The 21805-nt window shown below is 35.9% G+C and overlaps 1 protein-coding gene across 3 annotated transcripts in view; it reads left to right on the top strand.

Annotated features, from left to right (window-relative positions):
- The window catches only part of NRIP1 (nuclear receptor interacting protein 1), a 156012-nt gene extending 149348 nt beyond the window's left edge, over positions 1-6664 (top strand). For all 3 annotated transcript variants that reach the window (XM_027843619.1, XM_027843620.1, XM_027843618.1), the window contains one exon: positions 1398-6664. In XM_027843619.1, coding sequence (XP_027699420.1) covers positions 1738-5226 — 3489 coding nt within the window. In that variant the 5' untranslated portion in view covers positions 1398-1737 and the 3' untranslated portion in view covers positions 5227-6664. The remainder of the gene's footprint in view (positions 1-1397) is intronic.
- The last annotated feature ends 15141 nt before the right edge of the window (positions 6665-21805 follow it).

The following is a 21805-nucleotide window of genomic DNA, read 5'->3' as shown; positions in this document are numbered from 1 at the left end:
GAGAGATGTTTTTACATAAAGGAATTCTGTGGTAAAAACTTTTGTAATTAACTTTGTAAAATTTTATTTTAAACTTTTTACTTCATGCTTCATTGTGGCCTGGAGGTGACCCTAGGTTCCTAAAGGCATGTTAGCCAGACTAGCTAGGTTCAGAGATGAATTCATCATCATATTAGCCAGAGAGGACTGAATTTTTATTCATCATTGTATTAACCAAAGAGAACTGAATTTTTCAGCCATATCATTTCTTTAAAATAGCTTACAGGGACAGCTAGATGGCTCAGTAGATAGAGCTCCAGCCTTGGAGTCAGGAAGACCTGAGTTCAAATTCGACCTCAGACACATGATATTTACTAGCTGTGTGACCGTGGGCAATTCATTTAACCCTGATTGCCTCCCCAAAAAGCAAAAAAATAAAATAAAATAGCTTACTAAGCCAGGGTGGTGGAAATGTTTACCTCCCCCAAGTCATTTGTTCTTGGAGTATTAAAGTAGATTCATTCAATGAGGAAACAAACAACTTTATATATAATTCATAATTAGTGCATTGGAAGGGACAGGGATAACATGAGTCATTGAAATTTAACAGATAACACTGTTGAAGCTTTTTTTTCACATGACTTAGCAAATACTTATCTTAACTAGTTTAACTGTATCTTTGCCCATCTGCAAAGGAATAGGAAAATGGAGAACTTAACAAATGACTTGAACAATTTGTGAAAATGAATTATTGAACACTGAATAATTGAAAGTTGGTTATAGATTGACAATTTTTAAAACAACATTAAAGTATTAGTGATTAAGGCCATCTGCTCTGTTTTGGTATGGGAGCCCAAAAAGCAACTTTTTAAAATTTCCTCTTTTAATTCTTTTTTTTTTAAATGTACAAATTAATCAGTTTTAACATTGGGAGTTTTTAAGATACTGTTTTGGAGCTTAAAAGTTTTTGGGATATAAATTTTGAAAGAAATACTTTTTGTTGCTTCAAGAAGCATATTTACTATTTTAATGTTTTCTGTCTGTCTTCAGTCTCTGGAGTAAACTTATTTTTCAAGCGTCAGTCTTAGCATCAAATTCAAAATCTTTAAGCCATAATTTGCAAAAGTTGGCTAACATTTTAGAATAAATGTCAATGTCATCTTTCCTTATCTAATATTGGTACATGTAATTATTTTTACAGGATAGATCAGTATTTGGATTATCCATTAGAAGTGCCTAAAATTTAATAGAAACGTGCTTGAATATAAGTGTTTAATGAGTTGAATTGAGTATATGTATTGGCATTCAAAGATTTGGGGGTGGGGGGCTTTGGGGGAGTGAAGATATTTTTATTTAATATAACCTTATTCCCGATTTTTACTTCATTTTACCTAACTTCTTTTATTTTATTACCATAGGAATCCTGAGACGTGTGATGAGGGAACTATAGCTGCTTACTGAATGAAGATTTCAACTTCTTGCTACTGTGGACCCATTTATTAAGGAATCCATCTGCCTTTCCTTAGTTAATATTTCATCACCTTCATAGACTTGTGTTATCTTGAAGTTTTCATGATTCCTTCTTTCTTAGAAGAATTTCTGAAGGATTTCTAGTCAGAATGTAAAGTTGATCAATGTCTGATTGCTGTACAAGACAATAGACTACTATTCCTTTTCCAAAGTTATATCTTATTCACCTCAAAAAACAGTCTTTAACGTAAATAGAAACCAAGTCCTTGTTGAATACTTTTATTGAACATGACTCATGGAGAAGAGCTTGGCTCTGATATGCACCAGGATCCTATTGTTTTAACTTACCTAGAAGGATTACTAATGCATCAGGCAGCAGCAAGGTCAGCTACTGTAGTTGACAAAAAGTCTACTGGGCATAGTGGAGAGGATCAAAACTTCAAGATTTCTGGAAATATATTTCCCACCTGTCAAAATAATGGTCCAAGTCTCAACACAACAACTTATCAGGGATCTGGCATGCTGCATCTCAAAAAAGCAAGATTATTACAGTCTTCTGAGGACTGGAATGCAGCAAAGAGGAGACGGTTGTCTGATTCAGTTGTGGATTTAAATGTGAAACAGGAAGCTTTGCTAGCTGGCATGGTTGAAAATGTGCCTAAAGGCAAACAGGATAGCACATTACTTGCCTCTTTGCTTCAATCTTTCAGCTCTAGGCTGCAAAGTGTTGCTCTGTCACAACAGATTAGGCAGAGCCTCAAGGAGCAAGGATATTCCCTTAGCCATGATTCTTTAAAAGTGGAGAAAGATTTAAGGTGCTATGGTGTTGCATCAAGTCACTTAAAAACTCTTTTGAAGAAAAGTAAATGTAAAGATCAAAAGCCTGATGCTAATATCTCTGATGTAACTAAAAATCTAATCAAAGATGGGTTTATAGAGTTACCCCACACTGGACAGAGCGGAGCAAAAGTAATTAATGAACCCTTGTCATGTGCTGCAAGACTCCAGGCTGTTGCAAGCATGGTAGAAAAAAGATCTAGTCCTGCTACTTCACCTAAGCCTAGTGTTGCTTGTAGCCAGTTAGCATTACTCCTTTCCAGTGAAGCTCATTTACAGCAGTATTCTCGGGAGCATGCTTTAAAAGCACAGAATGCAAATCAGGTGGCAAGTGAAAGGCTTGCTGCTATGGCTAGACTACAAGAAAGTGGCCAAAAGGACCTTGTCCATTTTCCATTGTCAAAAGGATTGTCGAGCCATCTTAATGGTCAAGCAAGATCATCATCAAATAAACCAGTAGCTGACAAAAACATTACAGCTTTCCAAAGTCCAGTGGGAATCCTTCCTTCTCCTCCCAGAAATGCAGAATATAAGAACACACTGGAGAGAAACAATTTAAAACCAGCTGCCAATAATAGTTTGCTTTTACATCTTCTTAAAAGCCAGAATATAGCTAAACCAACTAGTGGACATGATCAGAAGGAGAGAGTTAACATTTTTGAGGATAGCAGTACACCCACAACTCTTGATGAATATTCAGACAATAACCCTAGTTTTACAGAAGATGACAGCAGTGGTGATGAAAGTTCTCACTCTAACTGTGTCCCCATAGATTTATCTTTCAAGCATCGAATTGAAAAACCAGAGTCTAGCCAGCCTGCCTCTCTAGATAATCTTACTCAATCCTTGCTGAATACTTGGGATCCAAAAGTTCCAGGTCTCAGTATCAAAGAAGACAGAGACACCTCCAGAAATTCTAAATTGAATCCTCACCAAAAAGTAACACTTCTTCAGCTGTTACTTGGACATAAGAATGAAGAAAACCTAGAAAAAACAACTGGTTCTCAGGGATCACATAGTAATGTGACAAAATTCAGTGCACAAAGTAGTAAGAGGACTCCTGTAATAGAAAGCCCCAGCATAAATCGAGCTACTCCAGTGAGCACTCCACCGTTGCTTTCATCTGCAAAAGCAGATTCACCTATAAATCTTTCTCAACAGTCTCTAGTCAAACACAGTTCACCCCAGTATGTTTGTAATGTTCAACCCAAAAGACTGATGAATCCAGCGTCTAAACACTTGATAGACCTTACCAAAAGTAAAGAATTGCAAGGAACAAATAAATCAAACCAAAGTGACAGTGCACAAAATTCTACAACTTTCAGTGCCAGCAAGCTGTTACAAAATTTGGCTCAGTGTGGAATGCAGTCTTCTGTGTCAATGGAAGATCAAAGAACAAGCAAACATCTGTTAAATGTAAACATAGATAAACCTGTAGGTTTGATTGATAGACTAAGTAGTCCTCTACTCACAAATAAACCAAATATACTTGAAGAAAATAATAAAGCATTCAATAGTCAGTCAACAGTCCCTGAACCAGGACTCTCTGGTTCTGAAATAGAAAATTTGCTTGAAAGACGGACAGTTCTTCAGTTACTACTAGGAAACCCCAACAAAAGTAAAAATGAAAAGAAGGAACGAATTTCTTTAAGAGATGAAAGTTCTCAAGAACATACAGATAAAGCTTTAAGTGAGCAAATATTAACAGTAAAAATAAAATCTGAACCTTGTGATGATTCACATATCTTCCATAATGTGAATGTCCATCAGAGCCAAGATGCAATAAATAACAAATTCATAGGTGTGGTTCCTGCTCTGCAGAGAAGTGCAGCTGCTTCACCAGCATCTGAGGACTTCAAATCAGAGCCTCTTTCACCTCAGGACTTTTCTTTTTCTAAGAATGGCCTGTTAAGTCGATTATTGAGACAGAATCAAGAGGTTTACCCTGCAGATGATCTAGACAGAAGTCACAGGAACAGTGAACTGACTCTTTTAGAGTCAAAAAGTCTTTACACAGTTCCTAAAAAAAGGAAACTTCATATTGAGCCTTCAGAAAGTCCATTTAAAAAAAAGATGAAAAGTTATATTTCTGATGGTGCAAATAATCATAATCCTTCTACAGAATTGTATGGGCCTTTGCTTAATAAACAAGAAATGAAATGTAACAGAAATGATTTTGAATTTAAATATCCAGCATGTCATGGTTCAAATAATGAACATGAAAATAGGAGTTGGTCTAGAGATAGTAAAGGCTTTAATGTGTTGAAACAGCTGCTTCTCTCAGAAAATTGTGTGAGAGATTTGTCACAGCATAGGAATAACACTATAACGGATGTTAAGAAGAAAGGAAACAAAAATAATGTAATCAATAGCAAATCTGAATTTAACATTTCTTCTTTAAATGGAGTCATGAATCATTCTGGTCAACTCGGTAATTGTATAGATAACGGGACATTTCCATACTCAGTAGCAGTAAGGAGCCCTGCCAGTTCTCCCTACCAGTGCTCTCCTGAGCACATGGGCAGTACGGTATCTAGACAAGAATCTGGGCAGTTAAGTGTCTGTCCCATTCCCAGTGAAAAGGGTCCCATTAAGTGGGTTATTACAAGTATGGATAAGAATGAATGTGAAAAGGACTCACCAAGACTGACTAAAACCAACCCAATTCTGTATTACATGCTACAGAAAGGAGGTAATTCTGTTAGCAACCAAGAAGCACATGACAAGGACATTTGGAATGAGTCATTTGCAAAAAATGCTGCACAGGTTACAGTCAAGGAGGAGTTGCTTCCTGCTGCAGAGACTAAAGTTTCTTTCTTTAATTTAAGAAGCCCTTACAATAGCCATATGGGGAATGCAGCTTCCCACCCACATAATACAAATGGAGAAGTTTATGGACTCCTGGAAAAAGTACTAACTATAAAAAAAGAGTATGAATAAAATCTGTCTGCCATCAAGATTTGAGTCTTTGTAAAACTAATATGAACTTGAGTACTTTATAAATAAGAGCATGATTTGAAAATAGCATGTTCTAATTGAATTTATTTTTCTTCATTTGGAAAATTATTGGTTGCTGGTGATGTTTAAAATAGGCATAGCTCCCTTTTGCTTTACATTGCTCTCGCAAGGAAACTACTGAATAAGCAGTTGGTTGCATAACACTTCTGTATGCATCTGACAGCACCTGTGAGTAGTGTGTGAATGAAAGTTTTTTTCAACTACCAGTAATTTAAATACACATAAATTAAAATGTAAATCTGAATCCATGGTAGCAGTAATTCATTTTTTTCCAATTTGTGTACTGTGGTACTGAATCTCACTTTGGGGAAGCATAAACAGAGCTAGCATTTCATACATCTATATATATACATATATATATACACACATATATACACACAAACTATATATGTGTGTTTTTTAAAGGCTTACTTTTAAAAAAGTAATTGTTCAATGGAAAAACATAGTGCCTGCTTATTTCTTATTATTCAATCCAAAAAAGAAACTCTAGAGAGATCTATTGAAAGTTTTCAGTTACTCCAGAAAAAAAAATCTTTTTTTTTACAGATTTTTTTGTTGACTGTTCCTAATCCATTTCGCCCCAACTTCTCCCCTATAGCATTGCCATGTTTCCCTTCATTATATATTTTCTTTTAAATTCTTAGTACTTAGTCAATATGAGTAATATGAAGGGGGGGGAGGGGCTGATAGCTCCTTTTTAAGAAAGCATTTTTTATTTTTTATTCCCTTTATACCCAATTGCATTCTTTCCTTTTTTAGAATTGGGAACTCTAAAATGTTGCTCATAATATGCTGGATGTTTGGGATTTCTCAGAAATGATGTTTTGTAACAAAATCAAAATGCTTTACCTCTAATTCTGTCATCTTTTCACATTTCAACTTTCCTTGTTTGCAAATCATAACTATAACATTTCCTTTGATTCTTGTGGACCTCCCAAGAATATAGAATAAGATTATTGAAGCCAGTATTACTTCCTAAAACAAATTTTACCTGGATGTCTACACCTTAAGGGTGCCTTAAGGTTCACATAATATCCTTACATCTTTGGAAATCTAGGTTCAAAACTCTTTTTTTATAATAATAAATTGAGGTGGGAGGGCTTATAACCTTAGTATTTGGTTACTGTCTCAGGAAAACCCACTGTTTGTCTCAATTAGCTATATCTGCGAAAGTGACCATAGAGCAGGAATAGATCCACTGCAGCCCCAAACTGAGATACTTTGGCTATAATATGGCTTGCACAATTTAGGGATCACACAATGATGAATTTTAGAGGTGGAATGGACGTCAAAGGCCATCTAGTCCAATTCTCTTCATTTTATAGATGAGGAAACTGAGGCCAAGGGAGGTTAAATGACTTGCCTGAGGTTTCACAGGTAGTAAGCGTCAGAGGCAGGATTTGAAACCAGGTCCTCTGATTCCAGAGCCAGCACTCTTTCCACTGTACCACACTGCCTCCACTTTTACTGAATATATCCTTAACTTCCATGAGAAGCAGTCACACAAGAAAAGTGCTAACATTTTGTTGAAACCCAAGAAAAATAATAGCAGATATAGCCTAAATAATAGGAAGCACACTGGGATAACTAACAAACATCAAGAAATGCAACCATTAGTTCTGATTGAAAAGTAGATCTTAATTTTATTTACATGAAGCTTAATAGTTTATTGGGCTTATATAGTTCAGGAAGTTTGCATTTTTAAAACCACTGTGTAACAATTACAAACTCCCTTTTTACAACCTAGGCTTCAGTTACCATATTCTACCCAAATCTTAGGTTTTTTGTTTTGATTTTAAGTATGAGCCATTTTAGTAACTGGCCCTGTAAGGACAGGAACTTGTGGTGCAATTAACCATTAACTAGAAGAAATCTAATTTAGGGTGTTACTAAAGTAGTTTGATAATTTTTATATGAAAGATTCAGTATAATATAAAAGGGGATTTACTGTACTTATTGAACGTCTGTCTAAAGTCTTACGTGATTATTTTTCTCAAAATGGTTTGTAAATAGTTATGGAATCTATAGAATAATAGATAACGCAGAGTAAATAATGAACTATATCAGGGTGACATGGAGGCATGCACTTTTCTTATTGTGAAATGAGAATTGTTCTAATGGTCAGTGGATATATGCATGGAGAAAATGTTGTACTCCATCTCATATTTACTGTGTGGTGATCTATTATCTATAATATATACTTAAACTTTTAAATAATTTTTAAAGATTTTTAAAGTTAAAATGTTAACTTTTTCATCGTTAACAATTTAGCTGTCCCTTTAAATGATGTCAGTGAAAGGGCACTAGAGCTCTTACAGTCCACAAACAGGCCTCTTTCTCATCCAACATATGCTTCCAGGATTTCTTCCTATACATTGCATTTCTAACAGCATACATTGTTTACTATTGTACCAACTTAGATGAGATGTAAGGTGAATACAACTGCTAGTTAACATGGAATACTAAAGGAGGTATGTTTTGAGGTGACAATTTCAAAAGGGCTAGAAACTGTTAAAATATGAGTTCAACAAAAATCCCTCTTCCCTTAAACAAAATAATGGTTCTTATGGGGAGGGAGGTTTAGTCCTTGAAAAAGATAGGAAACCAGAATTGTTTATTATTTTTGGTAACAAATAAAGGGTATATAAATATGCAGTGTATAATATGACTTCAAGAAATATAACACTAATTCACTACAGGAAGTTCCCACTTGATATTTTAAAAAAAAATTCATCAGTACATTCACATTGTTTATGCAAGGTTATATACATAGACATTTTTTAGAAATCAATTTTAGATATACAATTTCCCCTAATTAAGACTCATTTGTGGAAGGGTACTACAGCTCTCATTGACATCAGTAAGGTAGCTTTACTAGTTTATTTTCTGCTGCATCTTACAGAAGAGTAAACTGTTTTTCATATATGTGTGTGTGTGTGTATATATATATACATATATATCGTGTATATGTATATATATGTATATATACACACATAGAGAGAGTGTGTACATATATTGACTTGTTACACATGTTAAAATTGGTTTTTAAAAGGTGATGTAAATAGTGATTTCCTTAATGAGAAATACATATTTTGTATTGTTCTAATTCAGAGGAAAAGCCTTTTAATCTCTTTAAGTTCTGTATAGCTAATGTATAAGTGTAAATATGATCAGATAGGTTTAAATTTTTTTGCATGTATGTATACGGTTGCAAGTCTGGGAAGAATGTATAAAATAAACTTTTTATTTAAAGTTGTGATTACCTGCTGCATGAAACGTGCATGGGGGACCCTGTGCATATGGCAAAATGTCTTAAATCAGATGTTCATCAAAAACAACAGTATTCCATTTCAGGACATAACTTTTTTTTTTTTTTGCTGTGGTATTTTAGCTTTGTGAAAGAACATGTTTTGAATCCAAATGTCTAAAAAAATCAAATTAATGACTTTTTCAGCATAAAGAACCCACACAACTAAAGTCATCAAGTTTTAATTCCATTGAAAACAAAAATAAAAAATTGTATCAGGAGTATTCCAATACTAGAAAATAATAGAATATTGTGTTACCATTCATGATATAAATTATGAGGTTTACAGAACCAGTTTTGTTATGATGTGCTCAATATAACTTGTCATTTTTTATTAGAAATTTAATTTTTTTCATGTGGTGTCATGAAACTGTGCATACTGCAGTGTGAAGTTTTTTTTTGTTTGTTTTTGTTTTTAAATCTTTTGGTGTTTACTTCCTGCAGTGGATTTGAATAAATGAAAAAATGCATTGTCTTGTTTGGAATGACTTTTATTTTGGTCTTTATCTAGTTCTTGTATTTTACTAATAATAGAGTATGTAAATGAAAGGCCTTGAACATGAAAATAAATCTTCAAGGACTTTTTGTGTCCTCAGGAAAAAAAAATGGTAAAACTACTAGTTATCAGGTTAGTAAAACCTGTAAAAGTGTAGTTAATGAATTACAAAACATATATCCTAAAATTTTGGTAGTATATAATAAATTTAATTCACTCAGTTTATGCATTACCATTATAGCAATTGAAATTCAAGTTTGTGTGTGTATATTATTTATCTTTATTCTGTACCCGTTCTTTTTTTTGAAGATACTATTTTGTTTTTGAAAAAAGCAAAAATGAAATGTTATGTTAATTGTTCTAATACATTTTAAAATCAAGTGAGACAGCCAGCAAGAAAGACATTTTCTCATCTTTGTGTCCACACAAATAGCCTTAGTATGTGCTGTCCTAGAGAAAACAAGTTTTTCTTGGTTGTACACTGAAGTTTCTATTAATCAAGTTATATCACCATGTAGCTAGTTGGCACAGTGGATAGAATGCCAGGCCTGGAATCAGGAAGACTCATCTTCCTGAGTTCACATCTGGCCTCAGATACTGCTTAGATATGTGTTCTGTACCCATTCTCAAGAGTAATATCTGAAGACAGTTTTCCTTTCTGTTTTTGAATGTTTTTCATTGAGTCATGTTTTTTAAGTAATAAATATTGAGATGTTCTTTTCAGCAATGGACCACTAAAATGGATATGGTAGGAAGGAATCACATGTGGATCTATAAGGGAAAAGGCAGACAGTATAGAAGAGCGCACACCCACTGTTGCAATCAGATATCAAAATAAAAGATTTGATCTCAAAAAAATTTCGATAGGAAATTAAGGATCCTGCCATAAAGTTCCACTATTTTATATAGGTATACTTGGGCCTGTTTATTTCACAGGCATCCAGTTTTCATAGAGTCGTTAGCTAGCTTGAATTTTTAACCACAAAATTTTAACCTAAGCACATACAAACTACTAGTATTGTGCACTTTCCAACAGGGCTTCTGCTGGTAGGCTTAGCAATTAGTAATTATAATTCAGGCCGAATGTAATTTTCATGTGTCTTCTATTCAGGGTTGAGTGCCCCTATTATTGAATGACTTTTTTTTCCATATTTCAACAAATAACCTCATAGCCCAAGTTGGAATTTTTAGCAGTTACATTATCATGATGTGCCCATTGGCTTAATTTGTGAATATTCAATCAGATACTTAGGTGAGCATCTACTCTGTCCAATGTGGTGGTGTTGTTTTTTTAACTTTAGAACTTTCAAAAGAAATGACCATTTTGTAATTTGTGATAGAGGAAAAGAAAGCTGGAAATAGTACAATACACACCTTAGATTTTGCAGAACAGATTGCAAAGGATACAGAGAAAGGTTAGGTAAGAAATAATACATTAAGAGTCTAGGGGTAGTCACCTAAGGAGTAATTAGTAGTTCCCCAAAATGAAATTCTAAGAACTAAAACTTCCCAAAAAGAGGAAGAAATTATTGTATAGCAAAATTAATGTTTGCATAAGGCACTTACCAACCAACTCAGGTTTTTTTGTTGTGTTTTATTTTTCCGTGTAATACGAGAATATTAATTGTTAAACCTGAAGATCTTTTGATATTATTTTGCTCTTTCCTAGTACCATGCATATTTTTTTTAAAAAAATCTTTTTAAAATTAGCCTTTTTAAAAGAGGTTCCACTATACTCTTCCCTAATCAAGAAGTCACCTAAAATGTGTCATGTATTGTGCCACAGTTGGAGACGAATATTAAAAAACTGAAATGGTTTGAGGAGAGACAGGCAAAAGAACTAGAGTTTTTTCATTTGGAGAAGAGATGACGTAGGGGGACATGATCGCTGTCTTCAGATGTGTGTGCAAGGCATATAATAAGAACAACGATTAGATTTTTTTTTTCTACTTGGCCTCAGAAGGCCAAAAGAATGGTTGAAGGTAAATTATGTCTTATCCCAAGGGCAAAGTGCTAACCATTAGAATCCAGATGTTGAATAGGCTAGGTCCAGAGTCAAAAAGACTCATCTTCCTGAGTTCTAATCTGGCCTCAAATCCTATGTGTGACCTATGTGACCCTGGGCATGTCCCTTAACCATTTGCCTCATTTTCCTCATTTGTAAAGTAAGCTCAAGAAGGAAATGGCAAACCAGTATCTTTGTCATGAAGAGTCAGGGACAACTGAACAACAAATTGAATGGGTTGCCAGTAGGTAATAACTGTCTCCTATTTTTATATAGTGCTTAAAAGGTTTGCAAAGTGCTGCCAGGTATGCAACACTTTAGTAGGAGTGGGATCTCTATCACTGGAGGTCTTTAAGCAGACTCAAGGCCTTCTTACATAGCATGTTACAGAGACTGTTCCCGATTTGGGAATGGACTAGATCTCTGATGTCCCATCCAACTCTGTCAGATTACAGTTTCTTTTTGTTTGTTATTATAGAGGAGCTGTTTTAAAACTTTGGTTTCAGTACTTGTTTACATTCTTAAAAGTTACTGAGGACCTCCTTCCAAAGAGCTTTTATATGAATTTTGTCATATTGATATTTATTGTTAGAAATCAAAACATCTTAGTATTATTGTGGAAATAGTTTTCATCCTGTGGACCCCTAGGGGTTCCTGGATCACATTCTGAAAAAATGTTTCTATAGAGAATAGGGTACTAGATTTGGGGTAATACAGACTTGGATTCAAATCTCATGTTAGGATAGAGTGGAGAAAATGTTTTAAGTTTATTCTATCCAGTTTATATTTAACATGCCATTCAATGCTTAACTCCCATTTTAAAATACTGAACTCCATCCTGAATAATAACAACTAACCAATAAAAGTAATTAACCTTATATAGCACTGTGTGCCAGGCACCAGGCTAAGCATTTTACAGCTATTATGTTGTTTGATCCTCATGGCAACTCTGGGACATACCTGCTATTGTCCACAAATGGTTTAAGAGGTATCCCAAATTTGTTTTTTGCCTCCTGTTTTCATTGAGCTTGAACCCTAACCAGACTTAAACTTTCTACCCCATTCCTCACTTTGCAGAGAGGGTAGCCTCTAAAAGATAAATAAAAATGTCATAATCCTGTTGATCTGTTTATATTTTGTTCACTTGTGCTACCAGGCCAAAACTATTTTGACCATTCACCTGATGTCAAATCTGGAACTTGTGAAAGGATCTGCAGACCAGACCCACTGCTTGTGTCATTCTAATTGGAACTCTGGGGCTGGTTAATTCTACAAACTCCTTCATTGGCTAAATTTTGCTTACTACTTTCTTGTGATTCCTGTTACACGTAATTACCCATAAACTTTCTCATGCTGGACCTAGTCTTTCATTCCTACTTCTCTTGACTTCATTGGAACCTGCAAATTTTCCTCTGTGCCATTAGGAACCCCCATTCTATTCGGGAAGAAGAGGAAGAAACAAACTTCCTTTATAGTTCAGGGATTACTTTTACCTAATTTGAATTCAAAGTCGATTTTTTGAAGATACTAAATCTTTCAAAAACCTCTTAAATTGAGACTGCTGCTCTTACTGCCTTTGCTTATTCTTAGGATCAAGAGAAAGGTTCTTGGTACTTACTGCTTTTCACTGGTGTATTTACAATGCTCTTCTATTATCACTTCTGCTACTCGTGTTTAAAGTTCATACCATCTGACTGTGTAACCCTATTCTTAAACTTGTTACCTTCTGAAAACATGCAAGACTTTCTCCTTCTTTGTTCAGTGACTTTAACCCCTCACTCAAAAATCATTCCCTTAGACTTTGATATACGTGATGATGACTTTTCTTATCCCCTTGACTTTAGTTCAGATGACCATATCTCCATTCCATGTAGCAGTGGTGGCCAAAGACTTTCATCACCCAGAACTTACCCACATAGAATACCTTAAACTGAATTTTACATCCCTGACAATAATGTCCTGTTCATCCATCCACACTCCTTTGGTCCTGAAAATTATATTTCTCCTCATTCAGTCCTTTGAGCCCTCTCTTAATTCTCCTATTTAGCACATTTAATTCAGTACATATTAAATATCTACTTCTAGCAAGGCACTGAGGATGCCAATACAAAAATAAAATAATCCTTGTCCTCAAGAGCATATATTCTACCAGGGAGATAGAACATGAATGCAGCTAAGGAAATCAAACATAAAAGAAGCAAGGAAGAGAGCAAAGTGTTATGGGAAACAAGAGCAAGAAAGTCTGATTGGGAAGGCTTCATGGACGAGGGGCACCTGAACTAAGCATTGAAGTAAGGAATCTGAGATACAGGTAAGAGGCAGCAGTGCATTCTTGGCTGGGAAGAGGTGATATGGGACCATTTGTGTATGGAGGTGGGAAATACCATGTTTGAAAAATAACTGGTAGCTTGGTATGTCTGAACATAGTATGAAGAGGGTTAGGATGATATAAGACTGGAAAGGAAGATTGGCGCTACATGGTAGAGAACCTTAAATGCCAGGCTAAGGAGTTATCCTACAGGCAATGAGAATCCACTGAAGGTTTTTGATCATGGGAAGCATGTGTTCACACCTCTACCTTGGTAAGATTGTTTTAGCAGTTGTGGAGAGAATGCAATAGAGAAGAAATTGACGGCGGAGAAATGAATTCGTTTTGGAGAAATCTAATAAATTATAGTCCCTAATTTACTTCAAGATTCGGGATGTGTGCCACTTCCTACCAGAAACCTTTCTGGTCCACCTCATTGTTAGTATTCTCTCCTTTAAGTTATCCTGCATATGTTTATTTTTATATATTTGACTCTCCTGCTTTCCCCACACCTTCCAAATGAAATATAAGTGAGGCTACTTTTCATTTTGCCTTTGTATTTTCAGAATCTAATACAGTGAGTGCTTGCATGCAGTAGGTGTTTGATAAATAAAGGTTTGTTGGGTTGGATTGGATTTAAGAGGTGGTTAGCAATGTAAAATCTAATTTTAAAAAATCAAGAAGGATATAGACTGAGAAAAGACCATTGGATTTAACAAAAGATCATTGGTAAGACTGAAGAAAGCAGTTCAGTCAAGTGGTAGAGCTGGAAACCTGATAGCAATGGTTTGAACAGTGAGGGAATGATAGAAACAGCAGAGGCAGAGAGTGTAGATGATGCTAGGCATTTTGACAGTAAAAGAGAAGATAAAGTGTGATAGCTTAAAGAGATTGTAGTCTCAAGTGAAGGTTAAGATTGGGAGAAGTCTGAGCATATTTGTCAGCACTGACATAAAGGGATAAGATCAAGAACACAATTAGAAATTGTGTTACTCCCTGGGGAAAAATTGTGTTCTTGTGATATTGGAATAAAGGAAAAGATGGGTGAAGGTTTTGAGATGTACAATGGGGAGATGAGGGAGCTCATGATGCATGGACTCAGTTTCCTCAGTCAAGTAGGAATCAAGGTAATTTGCCAGTATTGGAGTGACTTTGGGATAGGGGATTAAGAAAAGTGTATCAGGATATTCATTGTCATAGGAGCTTCACTGAGTGAGATAGAGAATAAAAGTATTTACATATAGCAATAAAGACCCATTTTGATAATTTAAATGAATTATAGCCACAATGGGCATGGATGTATGACTGTCTAGTCTCCCTTTCTCTGAAGTAGTATCTCTCCCTGCAAATGTATGGGGTAGAGGGAAATTTCATCTCCAGATGAGTTCCCCCTCACACACACACACACACACACTTTTATGTAAAGGATGATTTGATTTACAAGGATGTAAATGAAATCAAGTGTTTATTAAGTTGCCAGCTACAGACGCTGTGTGAAGCTGAGGAAACTCTCAGCAGTCAGTGAGTCAATAAGCGTTTATTAAGCACCTGCTATGTGGCAGGCACTGTGCTAGGCACAATGGGGAGAAAAAGATAAAATGAGACAAAATCTTCCCTCAAGGAACTCACAATCTAATGGAGACAACAAGCAAACAAATATGTATAAATTATGTACAAGATAAATAGGAAATAATAAACAGAGGGAAGGCATTATAGCCAGGAGGGGTTGGGAAAGGCTTCCTATAGAAATAAAGTCCTTCAGGACTTGAAGGAAGCCAGAGGAAGAATTGAGAAGGGAGAACATTCCAGGTCAGGGGTGAAGGAGAAAGGCAATACCCAGAGCTGAGAGATGGAGTGTCTTGTTAGTGGAACAGCAAGGAGGCCAGTGTCACTGGATTGAAGAGTATATGGCAGGGAATAAAATGTAAGAAAACTAGAAATGGAGTAGAATAGATTATGAAGGATTTTAAATGCCAAACTGAGGATTTTGTAATTATTTGAGAGGGCCATAGGAAGCCACTAGAATTTATTGAGTAAGGTAGATGACATGGTTGGAGGTACACATTAGGAAAAATCACTGTAGTGGCTAAATGGAGGGTGGATTGAGTGGGGAAAGATTTGTACTGGGCAAACCTACCTAGAGAAATTGTAGGTGTCAAGGATAGCACCTAGGTTTGAGCCTGGGATACTGAGGATGTTGGTGCCCTCAACAGTAATAGGGAAGTTTGGAAGTGGGGAGTGTTTAGGGAGAAAGAGAATGAGTTAAGTTTTGGACACATTAAGTTTCAGATGTCTACAGAACTTTTAGTTCAAGATTTCTGAAAGTAAATGGAGGTGCAGTATTGGAAATTAACAGAGAAATGAGGGCAAGATAGGCAGATTTGAGAATCATCAGTATAGAGGTAATTTTAAATACATGACAGCTGATGAAATCACCAAGTGAAGTTGTATAGAAGCAGAAGAGAAGAGGACCAGAGATAGATCCCTATGGGTTACCCATACCTAGTGGGAATGATGTGGATGAGGATCCAGCAAAGGAAACTGAGGAGAATCTGATAGGTAGGAATAGAATAAAGAAAGAGTAGTCTCCTAAATATTTAGAAAGAAGAGAATAATCAACAGTGCCAAAGCCTGCAGAGAACTCAACAAGAATGAGGTTTGAGAAAAGGATTGGATTTAGCAATGAGGAGATCATTGGTAATTTTGAAGAGAGGAGTTTGGGTAGAATAAGGTTGGAAGCCTAATTGTAAGGAGGAATAAAAAGAGAATGAAAGAGAAAATGATGGCACCTATTGTAGATGGCCTTTTCAAAATATTTAGCACAAAGAGTAGCAGAGATATATGACAATAGTGGGGGAAAAGAATCAAGTGAGTATTTTTTGAAGATGTGGGAGACATGGATGTGCTTGTAGGCAGTAGGGAAGCAACTAGTAGGGAGAGACTGAAGGTAGGTGAAAGTGAGGATAATAGAGGGGGCAATCTGTTGAAAGAGGGGATAGAATGGGGTTTCCTCTACAGGTAAAGGGGTTTGCCTTGGTAAGAACTGGGAACATCTCGTTGTGAAATAAAAGTGGAGAAGATAGTGGCAGAGTAATACAAGATTAGGAAGAGTGGAGAAGAGGGAACTCGTGGTGAATAGACTCAATTTTTTTTTAGTAAAGTATCAGGCAAAGATCTCAGCTGAGAGAGTGGTTTTCTCCACCTTTGTTCAGCAGCATGAGTGTAGAAGCAAAGACTGGATAGTGGGAATTATCCAAGGCTAAGATTTGGCAAAGGGAGTGCAAATGGCAATATGAGGGACCCAGGGCCTCAAGAGAAGAGGATTAGTGTAGAGTTGAATTAGTTCACCAAGAGATCAACATGAGGAAAAGAGGAAAGTGACTAATGCAAAGTAAGATGGCCAGAGAGAGAACTGAGAGGTCAAGGGATTAGAGGTCATAGTATAGACAGAGTAGATTTTGGTAAGGGAAGACAGAAGGAGAAGTACAAAACCAGTAGATTGTGGTCAGATAAGGGGATTTCAGGAATTTTTTAATATGGAGGCCATCCATTTGTAGCTAATGGCAAGATCAAGATTATGACTATCTTTGTATGGGAGTGAGGTGGAATGGAGAAGTAAATCATGGGAAGTGAGTAGGTTGAGAAACTGAAAGTTTTGGAGGTCTGAGAAAAGAGTCATTATATTTGTTAAAGTCCCTTATTGTCAGGGTAATAGTTGGAGAAGAGAGAAAAAATGTGAGCCAACTACTGAGCTCATTGAGCAAGAATGGGGAGTAACCTGGAAATTTATAGATAATAGCCACTAGGATTTTAATTGGGTGGAAGATATGGATTGGATGGATCTGAAATGAGGAGAGATTATTGAATGATGGAGATAGGAGGAGAACTTGGAAGTGATAATGTGGAGCAAGGAATATTTTAAATTCCCTGCTGGTGAACATCGGGGAATTAGTGAAGGAGCATACAGTACTGGAAAGGGTTACCAGGGAGGCTGTGTCATTGGGAGGAAACCAGGACTTAGTGATTGCTAGAAGATAGAAAGAGTGAGAGAGGGAAAGATTTAAAATGAAGTTTTTTTTTTGTTTGTTTTTGTTTTGTTTTGTTTTGTTTTTGCCTATGAAACAAGCATTCCAGAGGACGCAGTGGAAAGGGGTAGGTAGCATTTGGTTGGTACTTTGAGGTGGGAAAGATTAGAGGAATGGGAATAATGAATTAGATGGTGGGGGGTAGAGAATGGGGTTTGAATGATGACCTAAAGGGATTCAGAATCACTGGGATGTGTAGAATATGATCAGGTAGAAGAAAGTTAATCATTGAGTGTAAGTTGCCACTCTTCTTCTGAGAGGTGGTTGGTGAAAAAATAGAAGACATTGACAACATGAGATGGAAGGATCACAGTCAGATTCTTGCATCTGAAATCTGGAGATTAGGCAGAGGACAGCACACCAAGCAGTGGAAGTCCGGGGATCACAGGGAAGATCAGTCTTCTTTACACACAGAGGTTCTCCTCATCACAGGAAATGTGACATCAAGCTGGCAGATGCACTGGGAGGTGAAAGTTGCCTTGTACTGGTGCAGGTGAAAGTCTAGACTGAACCCATGCTGCTTTCCCTTAGAGTACACTGCAACAGTAAATGGATGGCTTTTGGAAATTTGCTAGTCTCACCTGAGGCTGGTTCAGAGGTAGAAGTCTTGCACCAGCCATCATGGGGAAGTAAAAGTTGCACTCAATTAGCAGGTTGAGGGTAGGATAGAGGAGAGCACAGTGCAGGGGTTAAGCCTGTACATGGTTGATGACTGGGAAAGAACTGAGGGGTGGAGGAATTAGAGGTCACCCTGAAGAACAGGAATTAGAGATTGTAAAACAATGGGAGAGGTGGAATGATGGATTGTGATCAGATAAGTGAATTTCATTCAGTCAATGTAGTTTTGTTTGTTTTTTTTGTATTTTTGTGTGTGTGTGTTTAGTATCAGCCATGTACCAGGCATTGTGTTAAGCTGTGGATGCAAAGAAATACAAAAAAAAAAAAACAGTCCCTGCCCTTGAGATCACAGTCTAATGAGGGAGACAACATAGAAATTACTATGCACAAATAAGTTATGTACAGAATAAAAAGGAAGTAATCAATAAAGAGAAGGCATGTGCATTAAGAGAAGGGAGGTTCCTGTAGAAGACAAGATTTTAGTTATGACTTTAAGGAAACCTGGGAAGTCAGGTGGTGGAGATGGAGAGGAAGAACATGCCTTTTGTAGGAGACAACCAGTGAAAATGCCTAGAGCAGGGATGATGGATTGTCTTGTTCACAAAATAGCAAGGAGACAATGTCCATTTATCATCTGGTCCCTGACTTGCTACAATGCTAGTAAGCTCCCTATTATATCTAATACTTCTTCTAGTTCTAAAGTCCTATGGTCCTATTTGCCATAACTTCTAGATTAAGTAGAATTCCTGTAGCTGATGTCTCAGACACCAATATAAGGCATGCTTCTCTATTTGTGATAATTGGCCCCAATAATACTACAATGTAATAGCTTGGTTTCAGTATCTTAATAGCAAGGATAGATGGACAAATGAGGCTTTCTGTGTGATCCACAAGAAAATTATATTTCCACAAGACCAAAAGACCCAGTTTTGGGCTAATAGCATAATTCTTTCGAGAGGACTGAGAGACATACAAGGATAAAGTTGGTTAGAAACGTAAGGCTTCAACCTGTGGATATTGCTTGAAGCAGGCCAAGACTAGAAAGTAGCCAAGGAAAGGGGTATGTGAGTGTGAATGGGGGATATCTGTAGACAGTAACCAGTGATAAGAAAATCACCCTTATGGTAATTTCTCGTACTCATTGCCATATGTACTCGTTGGGCAGTCTTCCAATTTCTTCAGTACAGCTGATTTGCAGCATTCTGCTGGAATGACATAACTCAGGCATACTTCTTGAAACACTAGAATTTAGAACAGTATAGAACTAAAAAAGCTAGTTTTCTCACCATAGAGACATTGGTCATGATAATTCTTTGGAATGCCCTCCATCTACATCTCTGCCTGTTAAGATACTGTCTGATTTTCAAGATAAAATTCCAAAGACATACATTTCTTCCTCAAAGATTTTCCTGATTTCCTAAGCTAGTATGAAATCTTGCCATCTTCGAGGCACCCTGAAGTTCATCTTAATTTACCTTGTACCAAAGTCATTCATGCATTTGACTCAATTTTGTCCCTTCTTCATTCCCCTCCCCTCTTCCTGGAGGGCAGGGATAGATCTTCCTCAATATTATTTTCTTCACAGAGTCTACTATTCCACAGTGCCTTGTATATATCAGTTTCTTAAGAGATATTTGTTGGGTGAAATTGAATTTTATGTCATATCCCAAATCTTAAAATATTAGAATAATAGCTTAAGAATGGAGACATATAAGTTAGAAGATTGCTTTTTTTTGAGTAAAACTGCAACTTTCTTTAAAGCTAAATGACATAGTGTCAATTCAAGGACAGAACTATGAGATACTATTATTATTTAAAAATTACACTTTCCTTTTTTATCTTTTTTTTTTTAAGACCATACCCTGCCTTCGATGAAGGTAAGGACTGACCACATGAAGATATAAACCTCTCTGGTAGCAAGAAGGGCAAATGAAAGTTTAGTTTGTAGACATAATCTTTAAAAGCAGCATTAAATCATTAGCATTTGGGGACAGAAATTGAAGCAGAGCAGAAAAAGCTCAGAGAGGAAGAGTGGCTAGGTTCAACTTGCTCTCAGTTAATCATTTCATTTGTACAGATGATAAAAAGCAGGAAATACACATTAGAGTAACCTTTTAAAAGTGAAATCAGGAGGAAGCTAAAATAGACTGCACTGATAATCACTGCCACTTTCAATAATAATCTGAGGATACTATGAGTTCAGAGGAATATTTATGATATTTTACTTGACTCATTCATTAGTTTTCAATAGCTAATTTTATTCTCTGTTTTTCTTACAGGAATAAGAAGGGTTATAAAAAGTCTTACTGTTTGGTATTTATACAACTAGATAAATTTGTACAATGTGGGGTATTTAATATCATACAACTGTTTTCTAGACACAAAAGAACATAATAAAAATTATAGATTCAAGTCTTATCCACCCAGACCCTTATAATATATTTTGATGTTAAATTTTGAATTTGAAAATTATTTTTATAATACAGGATAAACTTTATTTTAGTTTTATTGACATTATTTTTATATTTACAGATTACTTTCAACTCTGTAAAGATCTCTTGTAACAAAGTAAAACAATTAAGCAAAATAAATTTAATACAGTTCTCTCTTCTGACAGGTGTATGCAGTATTTCACATCTGTTGTCCTCCTCTCTCCCTTCCTCTTGGTTTGAAAAAAAAAAATCTATTTTCCATCCTTCCCATCATCCACTCCACTGGATAAAAAGAAAACTTCTTGTAACAAATATGCATAGTTGATAAAAACCAAATCCCCTTGTTGGGAGGATTACACACACACACACACACACACACACACACACACACACACACACACAAACACCCGACATATAAGTCTCATTCTGCACGCTAAAGATTTCACCTTTATATAATGGATAGCATGTTTCATCATCAGTCCTTTGGAATCATGGATGATCATTGCACTGATTATAGTTCTTATAGGTTTCAATGTTGTTATATGTAGATACAGCTATAGTCAATAGTCTGTATATAGTTACTTGCATGTGGTCTGACCCATTAGATTGTTAACCTTTGATGGCAAGGATCATGATTTTGTCTTTACTTGTCTCTTTGTTGCTTAGCAAAACACATGGCACAGAGTGAGAACTCCATAAATGTTTGTTGATCATGATATTGAAGATGGGTTTAATTGGGGTGGAGAAGGTTAATTGGCAAACCAGGAGACCACCTTCTCTGAGAGACTATTGTGTCTCCATGGACTGCATCATGCCTAGTAAAAATGTGTAGTTGAATGGCAGAGATAAATGGGGACTTATTAATGAAATCATAAGCAATGAGTTAGTCAAAGAACAAATTAGAGAAACAATCAATAATTACTTCAGAGACAATGTTAATTTTGAAATAATGCATTAAAAATTCTGTGATTCATATAAAGCAGTCTTTAAGGAAAAATATATCCCTAACAACATACAAAAACAAAATTGAAAAAGAGATGATTAATGAAGTGAATATGTAATTAAAATTAGAATACCAATAAGTAAACACACCCAAGATATCATAAAAGAGAAAATTTTGAAAATTAGAGAAGGAATAGATAAATTGGAAGCCAAAAAGAACTGACATGCAAAATTAAAAGTTGTTTTTTAAACAATTAACAAAAGCATTTAGCCACCTTGACTCTACATGAAATAAATCTGCAAAAATC

The sequence above is a fragment of the Vombatus ursinus genome, unplaced genomic scaffold (assembly GCF_900497805.2).
Source record: "Vombatus ursinus unplaced genomic scaffold, bare-nosed wombat genome assembly UNPS02014924.1, whole genome shotgun sequence".
In the NCBI taxonomy this organism is placed as follows: Eukaryota; Metazoa; Chordata; class Mammalia; order Diprotodontia; family Vombatidae; genus Vombatus; species Vombatus ursinus.
The sequence above is the reverse complement of the archived record's forward strand: the minus strand, read 5'-3'. Positions and strand labels throughout refer to the sequence as shown.